At 40.6% G+C, this 17,234-nt stretch overlaps 1 protein-coding gene across 3 annotated transcripts in view; it reads left to right on the top strand.

Annotated features, from left to right (window-relative positions):
• The window catches only part of ITPR3 (inositol 1,4,5-trisphosphate receptor type 3), a 475,039-nt gene that overhangs the window by 404,117 nt on the left and 53,688 nt on the right, over positions 1 to 17,234 (top strand). For all 3 annotated transcript variants that reach the window (XM_073616048.1, XM_073616047.1, XM_073616046.1), the window contains exons 50-52: positions 10,459 to 10,631; positions 12,174 to 12,338; positions 17,017 to 17,197. In XM_073616048.1, the coding sequence (XP_073472149.1) occupies positions 10,459 to 10,631; positions 12,174 to 12,338; positions 17,017 to 17,197 (519 nt within the window). The remainder of the gene's footprint in view (positions 1 to 10,458; positions 10,632 to 12,173; positions 12,339 to 17,016; positions 17,198 to 17,234) is intronic.

Genomic DNA, 17,234 nt, shown 5'->3' with positions numbered 1-17,234 from the left:
ATGTAGAACTACACCAAATTTTGCACTCTCCAGTTTTCTGTTTCAACCTTTTTATTAAAGATTTTGACAAAAAGGTAATAGATAAACAGGTCACAAATTGTTATCCAAGGACAGAAAAATTAACACATAGTGGAATCTCCATTGGACAAAGTGTATGCATAAGGAGAACACATGAGATAATACAAAACCTAAAAACATAGAGAATGGTGCCAAAGTACTGGTGATTCCAAAAGGAAGATAAGAATGCCAATATTTCGATTTAGCATAACACACTCATGTATCAGGGGTAGGTTTTCATAATTGTTGTAAGAAATTGAATTGATTGCAATGCCCTTAGGTGGCAATCAAACATCTTTAATATGAATGTGCCACATCCTACATAATCTGAAAATACTGAAATTGGGAGTAATGGACTTTACAGGCATGTATAAAACAATATAACAAATTTTAATAGTTCACATAAAATTCAAACATATACAGCACAGTAATTTATAAAAGAATCCTGGAGGATAAACTTAATCATATACTTCTTGTGGGGCAATGCTAAGAATATCAAGAAAATGCTGAGATGTATGTATTCCTCTTGGTTGTTCCCACAATCCTCATAGATTATAATAATTGTTCACTCTACACGTTTCACGACCTAAACTGTTGCTTCTTCATGAGCTTCAATGTTTCTAGTCAGAAGAACTTTAATTAGAATAAAAGTTTTTAAATATTAAGGTATAGATGTGCATATGTATACACATTATACATGAACTCACCAATAATGCAGTGCTTTGACAAAAAGTTTCAACACTCATCTCGCCAGGGAATTCGTGACCGCAAAGAGGCCCCTGCCGAAAGGAGGTAATGACTGAGGACCCTAATGCTGAACGGTAGCCAAGAATCAGCAGATTTGTGGGGATGTACAGGGTAGCTATGGATGTAAAACATATATAAATAAGTACTAGTAACTACCTTAGTTGGTGTTTGGGTAAACTACAATACTGGGTCCCATACTCACATATCAGTTGATATATAGCCACTACTGCTGACATCACCTTAAGCCAGGTTCTTGCCTATCTATAGAAAAAACCATAGAGTTTGTCTTTCCAGGGTCTGTAATCATTTAATGATCGACACTAAATCATAACTTTAACAAAAAAACAAACGTACCTTGGTTATTAACTGATCCGGGATAGAAGGATTCAGTCACAGTGTGCACACTCAAATAAAAGCGTGCATACAGAGCATAAATCCACTTTCCTAAAAAGCGGAGGGAAAAAAAGGATACCATAAAGACAAAGAAGTAAGATATTTATATAAAAGGGCTAGAATTACCACTTTGCTAGAACCAAAGCTCAGTGCATAATAAAGTACCTGGAGTTGCAGTGGTTCCAAATTCCGAGTGTGGGGCTGCCTATTTGCCGTTCATGGTGTATAATGGACATCCACTTCGCTCAGAGCGCCTGGGGAATGAAGTCCTCACCTCGCTATTTGTGCACTCCGACTGAGCTCGGCCAGACTGGTGTCTGATGTCACTCAGCCCGGCCTCTGGTGCACCGCGCATACGCCAACTGGCGCATGCGCAATTGAATACTGGACACGCCGGTCCTAATGCCCACCTTCTGCGGTGGCCGCGGTGGATCTAGGAGACACAAGTTGAGAAGAGTCTCCATGGTTGCCGCGGGTGGTTGCATGCCCTCACTGTCGCCGGTCTATAGGACCAGGGAGAGTAGGTTGCAACCCCAACAGGTTGGGCGGCCACACATCCCGGCTATGCTAAACATGGCATCGCACAGCACATGCCCCCCCCCCCCGGTGGCCAAGGGAAGAACTGCGGTCAAAACCCTGGTCATAGGCGAGAGGAAACAAAAAGATTATAAATATACCACACAATGCCAGAAACCAAACTTCTTGGCAAAATAAATTAGTTCAATTGTAGCAGTTCATTACAAATTGGATCAATGCCATACTGATATATACTTTTTATTAACCATAGACTTAAACGCATTTCTTGTTTGGGTCTGTTTGGCAATTAACAGACAGGAGAGACCCCACATGCACTTGAGCACTATCAAAACAGTGGTATATACACACATCCATGGTCTCTGTTGCTTAGTGCCCAGTCAAACAGCATACATAGTGTTATTGCCTAACCGATGATCAATGCAGCCATCACACAGGTCCCTCAAAGGAAGGGACGGTATGATAGCACCTCATTGATAACCTGTGGCTTGTTTGCTACAAGACACTCAATCCAGAATGTCTCCTTCTAGAGAATGCGTTTGTCCCAGTTGCCGCTACATGAGTCTTGAGGTATCACTTCCAAAACGTCAAAATGGACAAAGGTGGTATAAAATTTGTGGTACAAGCCCAAGTGGCGGCTAACTGGGGTAAGCATTTTGGCATATTGGGAATAGTAGATATGGTCATATATGTGTTGTTTAAGCTGGCGAATCGTCTTGCCTACATAGAATGCTCCGCATTTACTCTGCTGCTTGAGTCCTAAAATCTACTTTGTGTGTACAATTCCGCCGAAGGCATATGTACTGAGCATATGGTATGCTGTGAATGAAAGAGATAGGGTGTATGCTCTGTGCATGCAGCAGCGTATTGCCCGCGGTGCTTTTCCGATACAGTTTTGTGGCTAGATTGTTGTCTACATCTTTTTAAATCAATAAATCCAAGAAAGATATAGTCTTCCTGTGCCAATTCACAGTGAATTTCAAATTAAACCGATAAAGTGTTAAGTTGATGCATAAATTCCTGTAATGATTTGACAGTACCTGTCCAAATCAAGAGGTTATCATCTATATACCTGAACCAGCATAATGCTTGGTCCAGGTATCGACTAAATGCATAATTTGAACAGATCTCACGTTCCCACTCCCCAGGAACAGGTTGGCGTATGTCGAGCCACAACAAGTACCAACGGCAACGCCCTGTACCTGGAGGTAGTGGGAATCAAGGAATGAGAACCAGTTGTTTTTAAAGTATGTATGATAACAGCCTCAGCACAAATGAGTAGAACTCCCACTGCCGATGATCCTGTTCCATTAGGAATGTTTTGATGGTTTGTAAGCCTAAATCATGGGGAACACTGGAATATAACGTCTCTACATCAATTGTAACCAGTAATGCATCCAGAGGGATTGTTAATCCATCCAATCGTTTAAGGAGGTCTGACGTATCTCTAACATAAGATGGGAGTCCAGTGACATGGGGCATGAGAAAGAAATCCACAAATCTGCTTGCATTCTCTGATGGAGACGATTCCTGACACTATCTGTCTCTATATGTTTATGTATTTTTGGAATAGCATAAAAAATAGCTTCTCTTGGAAAGAGTATGTTTAGATACTCGTATGTTTGTTTATCAATTAAAGCATCCATAAAGGCAGTATAGATAAGCAGTTTATATTTCTGCTTAAATTGAGAGGTGGTTTCAGCTGTGATTGGTCGATACCACTCAACATTATTTAAGATGTTAAATTATTATTATTATACAGGTTTTATATAGCACCAACAGTTTGCGCATCGCTTTACAACATGAGGGAAGACATTACAGTTACATTACAATTTGGTACAAGAGGAATCAGAGGGCCCTGCTCGTTAGAGCTTACAATCTAAAAAGGAAGGGTCAATTGATACAAAAGGTAATAGCTGTGGGGAGATGAGCTGATGGGGGAAGTAAAACAGTGTTAGGTAGAAGTAGGATAGGCTTCTTTGAAGAGAAGGTTTTTCAGGGATCACCTAAAGATGGATAGATTAGGGGACAGTCAGACAGATTGGGGTAGGGAGTTCCAAAGGATGGGAGAAGCTCTGAAGAAATCCTGGAGGCAGAGCATGGGAGGAGGTGACAAGGGAGCTAGAAAGCAGGAGGTCTTGGGATGACTGAAGAGAGCGGTTTGGTTGGTATTTTGAGACTAGGTTAGTGATGTAGCTGGGAGCAGGGTTATGGATGGCTTTGTAAATTATTGTTAGTACTTTGAATTTTATTCATTGGGTGAGTGGAAGCCAGTGGAGGGATTGGCAAAGAGGAGTGGAGGACACTGAATGGTTGGTAAGGTGGATGAGTCTTGCAGTGGCATTCATTATGGATTGAAGGGGGGATAGTCTATGTAAAGGTAATCCACTGAGGAGGGAGTTGCAGTAGTCGAGGCGAGAGATAACCAGGGAGTGAATTAGAAGCTTGGTGGCGTCATTAGTTAAAAAGGGGCGTGTTCTGGAAATGTTGCTAAGGCGGCATGAATTGGACAGGGATTGTATGTGGGCCTGAAAAGACAGTTCAGAGTCTAAGGTTACCCCTAGCACCCTCGTATGTGGGGATGGACTGATAGATGTGCCATTGATCTTGATAGAGAAGTCAGGGGAGGGGGCACGTGAGGGAGGAAATATTAAGAGCTCAGTTTTAGATAGATTAAGTTTGAGAAAGTGGTTTGACATCCAGGCTAATATGTTAGTAAATCAGTGATGCATGAGGTGATTGATGGGGTGAGCTGAGAGGCAGAGAGATAGATTTGGGTGTCAACAGCATATAAATGGTAGTGAAACCCATGCGAGGTTATCAGCTGACCCAGGGAGGTTGTGTAGATCAAGAATAGTAGAGGTCCAAGGACAGAACCTTGGGGGACCCCAACGGTAAGAGGAGTTGGAGAAGAGGAAGTGGAGTTGTAAGTGACACTGAAGGTGCGATGAGATAGGTAAGATTCGAACCAACGGAGAGTGCAGCCATGGAGACCAAGCAAATTGAGTTTTTTGAGGAGGAGTAAATGGTCAACTGTATCAAAGGCAACGGAAAGGTCCAAGAGTAAGAGCACGGAATAATGACCGTTGGTTTTGGCTGTTAGTAAGTCGTTTGTAAGTTTTAGGAGGGCAGTTTCTGTGGAGTGCTGTGGGCGAAATCCAGACTGAAGGGGATCAAGAAGGTTGTTCTCAATGAGGTGGCGCTCAGTCAGTTGTAGACTAAACGTTCAAAGAGTTTGGAGGCAAAAGGGAGTAAAGAGATGGGTCTTAGGTTGTTAAGGCACATTGTTTCGTACTGTTGCTGGGTCATGAGTACTGTGTTTCCATCCTCATCTGAGGGCTTGATGACTGTGTCCTGGCTACAGTGTAGCTGTTTTAGGGCTTGTTGTTGTTGCATGGTAAGGTTGGGATGGTTAGTTAACATTGGCATGCGTTTAATTTCACTGATCATGGCAATAAGAAAAGCTATATTTGGGGATTCGTGGTGAGGTCAGGGAATTGATTTGATTTATTCTTAAATCATGAATCACTTAGTGATTGTGTGTTTGATACTGAACTGGATTCTATTTGTGAGCTCTCATTATGTTCCTGATTTTCTTCCAACAGGAGCATAAGGTCCCTCAATGCCCAGAAATCCGTTATTGTAAATTTCTTTATTTTATCCGATAGTTCTTTTTCTTCTTCTTCTGACTAGAAACATTGAAGCCCCTGAAGAAGCGACAGTTCAGGTCGCGAAACATGTAGAGCGAGCAATTATTTTAATCTATGAGGATTTTGGGAACAACCAAGAGGAATACATACATCTCAGTGTGGGCATTTTTGTGATAGTTTTAGCATTGCCCACAGGAAGTATATGATTTAGTATATCCTCCAGGAAAAACCACTGTGTCCTATAGTCTTTTATAAATTACTGTCCTGTATATGTATGAATTTTATGTGAACTATTAAAATTTGTTATATTGTTTTATACGTGCCTATAAAGTCCATTATTGTCAAATAGATACCTAACATGTCACACTTCAGAATTACACACGCTCGTGTAATGGCGCCAAACTTCGGTACTTAGGCGACATTTTCAAAATTTTTACTGGTTATATGTTTTGAGTGACAGAGGAGGTCTAGGGCTAGAATTATTGCTCTTGCTCTAACGTTCGTGGTGATACCTCACATGTGTGGTTTGAACACCGTTTTCATATGTGGGTGGGGCTTAGGTATGCGTTCTCTTCTGCGTGCGAGCACACGGGGACAGAGGCGCTTTTTATATATTTTTTTATTGTTAATTTTACTCTTTTTTTTTTTTACAAAATTTTGATCACTTTTATTCCTATTACAAGAAATGTAAACATCCCTTGTAATAGGAATATGGCATGATCGGTCCTCTTTACAGTGAGATATGGGGTCAATATGACCCCACATCTCACCTCTAGGCTAGGAAGCCTGAAATAAAAAAAACGATCTGGGCTTCCCAGCCAGGGCGGCATCATTTGTATGAATGCATGTTATGACATCACGCCCAGCCTCCGAAGGATCATAGAGACTCCGGTGACCATCTGGTCCACCGGAAATCTCTATGGTAAACATCTGGGGCCGGCGGATCCTGTCTCCGAGTCACTGATGGAAGCAGTGAGTCGGTAGAAGCACCGGAGGGGGGGGAGTCCCCTCTCGCCACCCATAAGAACGATCAAGCGGTGGAACAGCCACTATGATCATTCTCATGGTGTAGGGAATCGCTGGCTGAAAAAGCCGATATTTGAATAATGCCTGTAGCTGCAGGCATCATTCAGATATATCCGCACAAAGTCAAGAACGTTATATGACGGCCAGTGGGCGGGAAGTGGCTAAATAAGAGAGAGGGGAATTCTGGGCACTCTTTGTTACAAACAGAAACTGTTTCGGTTGCAAGAGGGATATTTACATTTTGGTTAGCTATGCAATTTATTGCTGGATACAGATTTGGACATTAAGAACAGTTAGTTGTATGAAATGATAGAATGCCTTGTTGGCACTTATGCTGTTTTAAATGTTTAACTAAATCAGTTTTTCCGTTCTTCAGAGCAGGAAAGTAATAAGATAAGGTAGGCTTTACACCTAATCACTGAGGCATGGTGCGTTAAAGCACAAACGTTTTTGCTTTGCACTGTTTTGCAGGGCACCATTGCCGGCAAGGTATATTGAGGTGCCATTCAGAATGAATGGCAGCCCATCACACCATTGCAAGTAGCACGTTGTGCTACAGTAATGTGATAGTGTAACTGGGGCCTAAAGAGACAGCAAAACTGCAGTGATCCATTTCCTATTACACCTCAGAGCAGGGAAAGAATAAGATTAGGTTTTTCACCTAACCACTGAGGCTTGGTGCTTTGAAGCACAAACGTTTTTGCTTTGCACTGCTGTGTAGGGCACCACTGCCGGCACAGTGTATTGGGGTGCCATTCAGAATAAATGGCAACCCATCACTCTATCGCATGTAGCATATGGTGCCTTGTGCTACAGTAATGCGACAGTGTAACTGCGGCCTAAAAAGACAGCAAAAGTTCAGTGATCCATTCTAGTGGCCTACTTACTCACCTAGTACAGGGCATACAAACTTCTCAGAAATCCCAATGCACAAATCAAATCCATATCACTGCCACAGAAAAATTACATCTCATCTTGTGACAATGTAAACAAAAGTTTCAGACATAGCTATGTACTATCAGGTATATCATACAAATGTATTCTGCTTCTGTACATTTATGTCAAAGAAAAAAAAAATAATGTTTACTTTTTCACAAGATGCAGTACAACTTTACCCATTCTAACATGACAGAGACCATGCTTTTGAAACTTACTGTATGTAAGTATATTAATCTGTTTCCTCTTTGGGGATTATACATATTTGTTATACAATTTAAAAAATCTTGGAAATAGCCAATAATGGGTATAAATACTTTGTATTGTCTTTTTCAGCACGCAGTGGTGCTTTAAGCCGTGTACACACTACGGTTTTTATTTTTCATTTTCATGCGAGCTTAGGTCAGCAATCTCTATTTATGAGCTGTTGTGTTCTGACAAGGGAACGCCTCCGCCAGAACACTCCATTGGCTGAGAATGCTGATCAGGAGTCGGTCAGCTGCTGTTTTTTTTTTAGCTAAAAACTGTTTACAGAGCTCAAAAACTAAAGCCCCACTTTTCACACACAAGTGAATGAGTCAAAGTAGTTGCTCATCGCCCTTTTTAGCTTTCTAACTCTGTGCAAAGTTCTGAGCAGAAAGGTAGCAGATTTTTTTTTTTAGGAAACCTATAACACTCCTTGAAAAGCCAATCAAAGGTACATACTGAATTAAATGTGTAATTGTAAAAACAAAGATTTTTTTATTAATAGTAAAAAAATCTGACATTAAATATTAGTCAAAAAATAGAGAGGAATTTAATAAGGCATCTGTGCATGACAGTCAATCAGCTATTACCTTTCAAAGCTTAACCGAACAAGTTAGGCATTATGTACACTGCAGCTGGCAAACGGACGTTTAGGCTCTGTTTCCACTACTGCGAGTTGGTGTGCGACTTGACATGACAAGTCAAAACCCATGTATTTCAATGGTCCTCATTCTAATTGGTGCGACTCAAGTCGCAGCGACTCCAAAAAAGGTTTTTGCACTACTTTGTTCCGACTTTGGTGCGACTTGTTCTCACATGGTTTTCACCAGTCGCATGATGTCACATCAAAAATTGCATTGCAAATTCGCACTTTAAATTGTGCGACTTTGGGGTTGCAATAGTGGAAACAGAGCCTTAGGAGCAGTTCGGTGTTTTTTTCAGCAGCCCCTGAACTCTCCTCAATGTTATCTTATGGGTACATGTACATTGAGTCGTTTATAGTAGTTTAGAAGCAGTTGAAGTTAGAAGCATATTTTGAAAGCAGATAAATTGCGTTCAGGATGGTAGTTTACTGGCATTCTAAACACCAAATGCTTGTAACAACGTGTAAACACGCCTAAACGTGGTAACCCATGTTTATAAGCATCTTCGTTTATAGGCGTTTTCAAAGGGGAAACATTTCTGACTATTTATGTGGAAAAAACAGACGTTTTGTGTACATGAAGCCTTAGAAGCTAATTGATTACTATGCACTTTTAATCCAGATTCTGCCTGCTTTCATTTTAGTAAATTCTCCTAATGAAATTGAAAAAATGTATAAGAGCCCATTAAGACTATGCCTTGCGTCAATGCACGCTAATGTGAAAAATAAAATGACTAGCACTCTAATGCTCCGTACACACGGTCGGACATTGATCGGACATTCCAACAACAAAATCCATGGATTTTTTCCGACAGATGTTGGCTCAAACTTGTCTTGCATACACACAGTCACACAAAGTTGTCGGAAAATCCGATCGTTCTGAACGCTGTGACGTAAAACACGTACGTCGGGACTATAAACGGGGCAATAGCCAATAGCTTTCGTCTCTTAATTTATTCTGAGCATGCGTGGCACTTTGTTCGTCGGATTTGTCTACACACAGTCGGAATTTAAAGGATCGGATTTTGTTGTTGGAAAATTTTATAGCATGCTCTAAAACTTTGTGTGTTGGAAATTCCGATAGAAAAAGTCCGATAGAGCCCACACACAGTTGGAATTTCCGACAACAAGCTCCGATCGCACATATTCCATCGGAAAGTCCGACCGTGTGTACAGTGCATAAGAGCTCATTTACACTTGCTTCGACATTAACACACATTAAAGGGCCTACAGCTTTATCATGCTTTTTTGATGGGTTTTTGATGCTTCTGTGATGCTTCTATGATGCTTCGGTGATGCTTTTTTGAAGCTTTAATGATTCTTGGCAAAGGCCCTGTGTGTGTATGTGCCATCTGCTAGTTGCTCCATTCCAGTTTGGACCCCTCTCACCTTCCTGGTGCTCCATGCTACACACCAAATGTGACATCTGCACCATATACTCCCAGAATATATACACATGAACCGGAAGTGATTGCTGATGATGTCTTTATGGTTCGCTTGTTGGTTTACCAGTGCATCCTGGAATATCTCATACCTACAAAACAAAGGGAAGCTAAAGCTGAAAAATAACCTCTCAAAAGCTGCAGGTGCTGTAAGCGAGCCTTGCCATAGACGTCTATGGGGGCTTTGAAGACGCTTTGAAGCACCAAGAAAGCGACATGGGATGTCATTTTTTGAAGCAAAACAAAGCAAACACCACATATAAATAGGAATATAGGCTTACCATCTTATTTAGTGACCGATGCTTTGATTAGCATTCAGAGTGCTTTAAAAAAAGTGCTTCCAATGCCACATTTTGAAACAAGTGTAAAGAAGCCCTAACACAGTGCACTGAAAAGCGTGAATACACCATTGCATGTGAACATATGTTATGGTAATGCGTGTTGCTGCATGGATCCTAAAATTCGACTTACTAGCCTCGGAGTTCTTTTTGAAACCTCTGTCCTTAATGAACACTGGTAATTTTGATCAGAGCTACAGTGGGAATAGATATTTGACATGCAGAGTATTTTGTCTGTATGAGCCAAGTTCTTTCCCTATGAATTGCTGCAGGTGTACAGTGACTAAATTATTGTCATGCAATGGGTGAATAAAAAAATATGCTTACACGTTTGATATCCTGCTTAAGTTTCTAAAGCATTTCAAAGTTATTTTAAAAAAATCCTTTGATATGTATGTGCATTCTAGAATTTCTCTCTAAGAGTATTTTGTTTTTTTGTTTTACAGGAGTGCTGGATTCCCCTTTGATTTCTCTTCTTTTCTGGGCCATGGTCTGTTTCTCAGTTATGTCTCTCTTCACCAAGCGCTATGGTCTACGACCCCTTATTGTGGCATTAATCCTGCGTTCTGTGTACTACTTGGGAATAGGCCCTACGCTTTACTTATTGGGAGCACTAAATGTAAGACTTTACTCATTTTTTCCAATAACGGAACTGTCTTTTGTCAGTGCAACTTCAGCACCTCCATTCTGTCATTCTTAAGGCCAAAGACCTATTTTTGGAAATCCATAATTTGAATGTCTTTAATTTCAGTCTCTAAATACCAGCCTTTGTTGCAAGTTTGGTATGAAATATTTGATATTTGATCTGAAATTTGGTATGACTGAATTAGTCAACTAAATATTTTCACTGAAAACAACCAGTATTATTGTTACACAGCCATCACATAGTCACATGTCTTCTGCTCCTAATGTATATACATTCTTTGGTTATCTTGACTAGCTTTATAGTACCGTATATACTCGAGTATAGGTCGTTCCGAATATAAGCCGAGGCCCCTAATTTACCACAAAAAACTGGGAAAAACTTAATGACCTGAGTATAAGCCGAGGGTGAGAAATGCAGCAGCTACTGTAAGTGGAAAAAGAGGGTCAACAATGCCCATCTGCAGCTGCATGCCTCCCTGTGTCCTGTGCAGCCTGCATGTGTCCTGTGCATGTGTCCTGTGCAGCCTACCTGTGTCCTGTGCATGTGTCCCTGTGTCCTGTGCATGTGTCCCGTGCAGCCTACCTGTGTCCTGTGCATGTGTCCCTGTGTCCTGTGCATGTGTCCCGTGCAGCCTACCTGTGTCCTGTGCATGTGTCCCTGTGTCCTGTGCATGTGTCCTGTGCATGTGTCCTGTGCAGCCTACCTGTGTCCTGTGCATGTGTGCATGTGTCCCTGTGTCCTGTGCATGTGTCCTGTGCATGCCTCCGTGTGCTGATCTGCAGCCTCCGTATGGCGATATCCATCCTCCGTGTGCCGCTCTGCATCCACCAGTCAGCGTGTCAAAAATAACATTCGGCAGCCATTCTGCTATTCAAAAGCCGCGCCTCCTCTGTGATAGGCAGAACACTCCATTTCCCAGCAGTCACGGTCAGCCTATCACGGACATTCTCTCATCCCCATACCATGAACGAAGATGAGAGAATGTCCGTGATAGGCTGTACACTGACTGCTGGGAAATTGAGTGTTCTGCCTATCACAGATGAGGTGGAGGCGTGGCTTTTGAATAGTGGAATGGCCGCCGAATGTAATGTATCACAGGCTAGCCGCCGTCTATCTGTATGACACGTTGATCATATAGGCAGACGGCGGTGACTCGAGTATAAGTCGAGGGGGCACTTTCAGCCCAAAAAAAAGGGCTGAAAAACTCGACTTATACTCGAGTATATACGGTACTATAAAAACATAATGCAGAAATATGTTTAACTCGTATTTACTAAGACAGCGAGCAATGTGTAGTGACCTATAGCAGCTAATCAGAAACCTGCTAAGTTGAAAAGGTGAACTATGATTAGTCACTGTACATTGCCGTCTTTTGAACCATGATATTGAACATATCTTCTTTCATATAAACCTAGCAGTCTTAAAGCAGATGTAAATAAATGCTCGTTACTTGCAGTAGTACAAGTCCTGTGATCCTCCAGCAGTAAAATGTCTTTCTTTTTTCATTCTTTGCAGTTGACGAATAAAATCGTTTTTGTAGTTAGCTTTGTGGGCAATCGTGGCACCTTCATTCGAGGTTACAAGGCTATGGTTATGGATATGGAATTTCTTTACCATGTTGGCTACATCCTGACTAGTGTCCTGGGAGTATTTGCTCATGAACTGTTTTACAGCATTCTGGTATGTGCTACTGTAAACAAAGCTTTAATAACAGAAAAAAAATATCTTGACAACAGGCCGGTACAGATTTTTAGAGTTAGCAGGGTCTAGCCACCAGAGACCTCTAAATAGTTTAGCCATGAGTCGATAAAAGAAAAAAGTACTTTAGCTGCTGTCAAGAGTGAAAACTCCACTTAAAGCTGAACTCCAGGCAAACAGATGAAATATGAAATACATATAAGATGTTTTAAATGCTCAAAAAATGTCAGCTTTTGTCCATTTAGTTCTGGAATTTACACCGATCCGGCACAAAGCACAGTCCTGCTGGACAGCACAGGGGACCTAAACTTTTCTGCTGCAGTTTCAGTTTCACTTGCAGGTCTTCTTTGCAACCCTACCCTGTGATGACATTGAAAGGAGAAATAGTACACTGATGAGCTCATACCTGTCACTCTGCTCCTCCTATCAGCATGTTCCTTTCATTGTAACTGTGCTGCCTCTCCCTCCCCCTCTCTGATGTCTGCAAGAAGTGGATACAAAGTCAAGTTAAAGTGGTTGTAAACCTTTTGAAATTAAAAATGAACAAAGAATATCCTCATATAAAAGGGTACTTGCCTCAATCCATACCACCGAGTGTGGATCCTGGCTGCTCTCTCCTTCTTCTGCAATCTGCATGATCATTTCTGATGCTTTTCTCTAATACCAGGAAATCCATGGTGATGGCACCCCTCCCCCTACCCCACTGCACAGCAGGTGATTGACAGCCTCAGATGTGCATGTTTACCTATGAAACTGTGAGGGTCTGTCCATTCCCTTTACTCAGGTTTCCGCCCCCTGCCTCCTGGAGGGTGAGAAATACCATCTGATCAGCGTACTGTAGAGAGCTCTGGAAGGGAGAGGGTGTCAGACAAAGAGGTGCAGGAGGCTGCCTCTCTCTCCTCGCTGACTCAGAGACAGCAACAGGAGCTATTGGCTCCTGCTGCTGTCAATCACAGCCTGTAAGGAGATGGCAGGGGTGGGGCCGAACTTCGCTGTCTGTGACTATAGATACAGGCAACGTAGCTCTGGATCGAGAACGTAGGTGTGCCACCATAGGAAGAGGCTTCCTAAGGTGGCACACCAAGAAGAAGAGGGCCAGGAGTGCCAGCGGGGGACCTGAGAAGAGGATTGAGGCTGCTCTGTGCAAAACAACTTTATAAAAATAAGTACCCCAACACTACTAAAAATATAAATTATTGCTTAAAATAATGTCTGTAATAATATTGTTTGTAAAGAGCAGCTGAACTTCCCTGTGAAATCACTAAAACACAGTATTGCAAACATCTATAAAACATCAGTGCAGCTTTCTTACAGAAAAACAATATATATGATCATCCCAAAATATTTCATAAACAATAAAGTGTTTTTGTTCTTCAATTGTGCATAATAAATAATCCCAAATAATTAAATATTTCATAAACAATAAAGTGTCTGTACTTAAATCATGTATATTGAATAGAATGTTCATATAGAGTTCAAAATAATAAAGTGCTCCCCACTTTTGGTATGCAGTATCATGCAACAAAATCTGAACGTGTAAATCAGTGTAAGAAATCCACCATCCCTAACGCATACACTTCATACACCTCTGTGCTCCAATCAAGTGTATCCTCACCTATTTTGATGGACCTCACTAATAGGTAAGATCAGCAACAGCTTAATACTGTAATCATAGGTGTGCGCAGCCTATTGCATTAGGGTGTGCACCCCAAAGCATATATTACACACTCGCTCTTATAAATAAATGTAAACACACATTTTAAAACATGGACAGTGTCAGTAGAGCAGTAGATGGTGTCAGTAGGGCAGATGTTGGTATCAGTCAGTAAGGCAGTGGACTTTGTCAATCGGGCAGAGGACGATGACAGAAAAGCAGCGGCCAGTGTCAGTAGTTTTTTTTTATTTCATTTTTTTTTGTTCAAATATTTTTTACAATTTTATTTTTTATTATACTTTTTAATTTTTTTTAGGAGCCCCGTTGGGGGGCTTTGATAAATAATGTCTAAACAGATGCCTGATGTCTCACTTTTGAGACAGGGACAGAGACTGAAAACAAAGATTCCCCAGTCCCTTTCTCTGCAACCTCAGCTGCACTGGACAGTGAATGAATAGGAAGTTCTCTGTGCTGAGCGGCTTCCTGTTCAGTCACAAACTGAAGCATAGTAAACACAGTTTACTATACTTCAGTTATGAATGAACATAGTGAGTGATCGGTACCAAGTGGAGGCAAGGGCAGCAGGGGGAATCTGTACCACAACGGGTGATTAGGGTGTGCCCAAGCACATCCGGAACACCCCCTGCGCAAACCTATAATTGTAATCCTTCCACAATGATCCTTCTCAGCTCATCAACCTCTGCCTGGCTCCAAGTGTGTATGCACTAGTGGGGACAGATTTTTACACTGATTTTTTTGCACAATACTGCATAGCAATAGTGTGGAGCACTTTATTATTTTGGACTATATATGGACATTCTATTCAATACGCATGATGGAAGCACAAAGACACTTTATTGGTTATGAAATATTTTGGCATTATCATATGTTGTTTTTCTAAAAGAGGACTGCACTGATGTTTTAGAGATATGTGCAAAACCATTGCACAGAGCAGGTAAGTATAAACCTGTTTGTTATTTTTTAAAATAGCCTTTACAATTACTTTAAGGTACTCACATTAATTGCATTCAAGCCAATACATTTAAGGATATATTCATGATTACAGAGCTGCATTCATTTGTATCTGTAATTCTGTAAAAAAAAAAATATATAAAAAAAGTGTTCACAGTGACATACTGTATATGGATTATCTGGACAATGAATAATGTATAATCAATATTCATAAAATAATCAAAGAGAGACTAATATAATATAAGAAATACGCATTGCCTGACTGTTAGGTCAAACTTCTTTACTTTCTGTGACACTGACCTGGAGCAAATATGCGGGCCAAGCCACTGACTTATGCTTATGCGTGCTTGTTCAAGGTTAGCAAAAGGTACAGGATCTCTTTAGTTGACAAAGCATTCCGTAAAACTAAACATTTTTTGTATGTTACATCTATATATATATATATATATATATATATATATATATATATATATATATATATATATATATATTTTATATTCACATTTCATTTTTATTTGAAGCTGCCAAAATCTAGGCAGGTATACATGAGAGAGAACATTAACACTTCAATCTTCTTTCAACATGTCTTTGGCAACAACTCAACAATCACCACAGACTCTGGAATGGCTAATGGCATGCATGCTATAAAACCTTTTTTATTATTATTTATTTATTTTATTAAATTTTTTAACATTTTTACACTCTCTCCCATTAAAAAAAAATATTTTGATTAATTTTATTGCCATCACAAGGAGTGCAAACATCCTTTGCGATAACATCACATCATGACAGGTCCTCTTTATGGAGAAATCAGGGGTCAAAGAGACCCCATATCTCTTCTCTACAGTTAAAAGCAAAAGATCAAAGCAAAAAAATGTTATCTTTTGCTTTAAAAAATAACAAAAAAACATGGCCGAGAATCAGAAGTGATGTCATGACATTGCTCCGGTCCTCCAAGGGCATAGAGATGAGCGCTGGCCATCTCGCTTATCTCTATGGCAAGACACTGCTGGCACTGGATGGTTCCCGGGCTTAGTGATCGGTAGAATAACCCGGGAAACCACTCGGAAGCGACGGAGGGGTGGGCACCTCTCCCACCGCTTCTAAAAGTGATCACGCGGCAGATGCACCACAAGGACCACTTTTATCTGGAAAGCCAGCCGCCTAAGGGAAAAGAACGTACTGGGGTTTAGGCATCTACAGTGTCTTAAAAAAGTATTCATACCCCTTGAAATTTTCCACGTGTTGTTATGTTGCAACCAAAAATGTAAATGTATTTTATTGGGATTTTATGTAATAGGCCAACACAGAGTGGCACATAATTGTGAAGTGGAATGAAAATAATAAATGGTTTTCAAATGTTTTTACAAATAAATATGTGAAAAGTGTGGCGTGCATTTGTGTTCAGCCCCCTTTACTCTGATACCCCTAACTAAATTCTAGTGGAACCAATTGCCCAGAAATCAACTAATTAGTAAATAGAGTCCACCTGTGTGTAATTTAATCTCAGTATAAATACAGCTGTTCTGTGAAGTCCTCAGAGGTTTGAATACAAATGCACGCCACACTTTTCACATATTTATTTGGGAAAAAAAAATATGAAAACCATTTATCATTTTCGTTCCACTTCACAATTATGTGCCACTTTGTGTTGTTCTATCACATAAAATCCCAATAAAATACATTTACGTTTTTGTTTGTAACATGACAAAATGTGGAAAATTTCAAGGGGTGTGAAGACTTTTTCAAGGTACTGTAGCTGCAGCCATAACCCTGGTATTTAACATTAATTTCTTGGGTTTAGATACACTCTAACATGTTTTCTAGCTATAGCCTTGGAATGGTTAAAGTTGCCTCTAGCACTTTTAAGAATAGCCAGTAAACTATTTCACTGGAAAAAGCACAGGATATTTACTGAGCTAAAAACATTGATTTTCTAAGCCTATGTTATTTATTACTATGAAAGGGGAAAGTTATACAGTATTTCTGTCAATGGCTGCCTCATTAATTTGTGTTAATTGCCTCCACCTCCAGCTGTTTGACCTGATATATCGTGAAGAGACGCTGTTTAATGTGATCAAGAGTGTGACACGTAATGGTCGATCAATTCTTCTGACTGCCTTGCTTGCCCTGATTCTGGTCTACCTCTTCTCCATTGTGGGATTCCTTTTTTTAAAAGATGATTTTATTATGGAAGTGGATCGGCTACCCAAGGGTGAGCTGGAGGGGGATCGACTGATATTGAATGTTCA

The sequence above is a fragment of the Aquarana catesbeiana genome, linkage group LG02, assembly GCF_042186555.1.
Source record: "Aquarana catesbeiana isolate 2022-GZ linkage group LG02, ASM4218655v1, whole genome shotgun sequence".
Lineage (NCBI taxonomy): Eukaryota > Metazoa > Chordata > Amphibia > Anura > Ranidae > Aquarana > Aquarana catesbeiana.
Note: the sequence above shows the minus strand (reverse complement) of the source record. Positions and strands in the feature narration are given on the sequence as shown.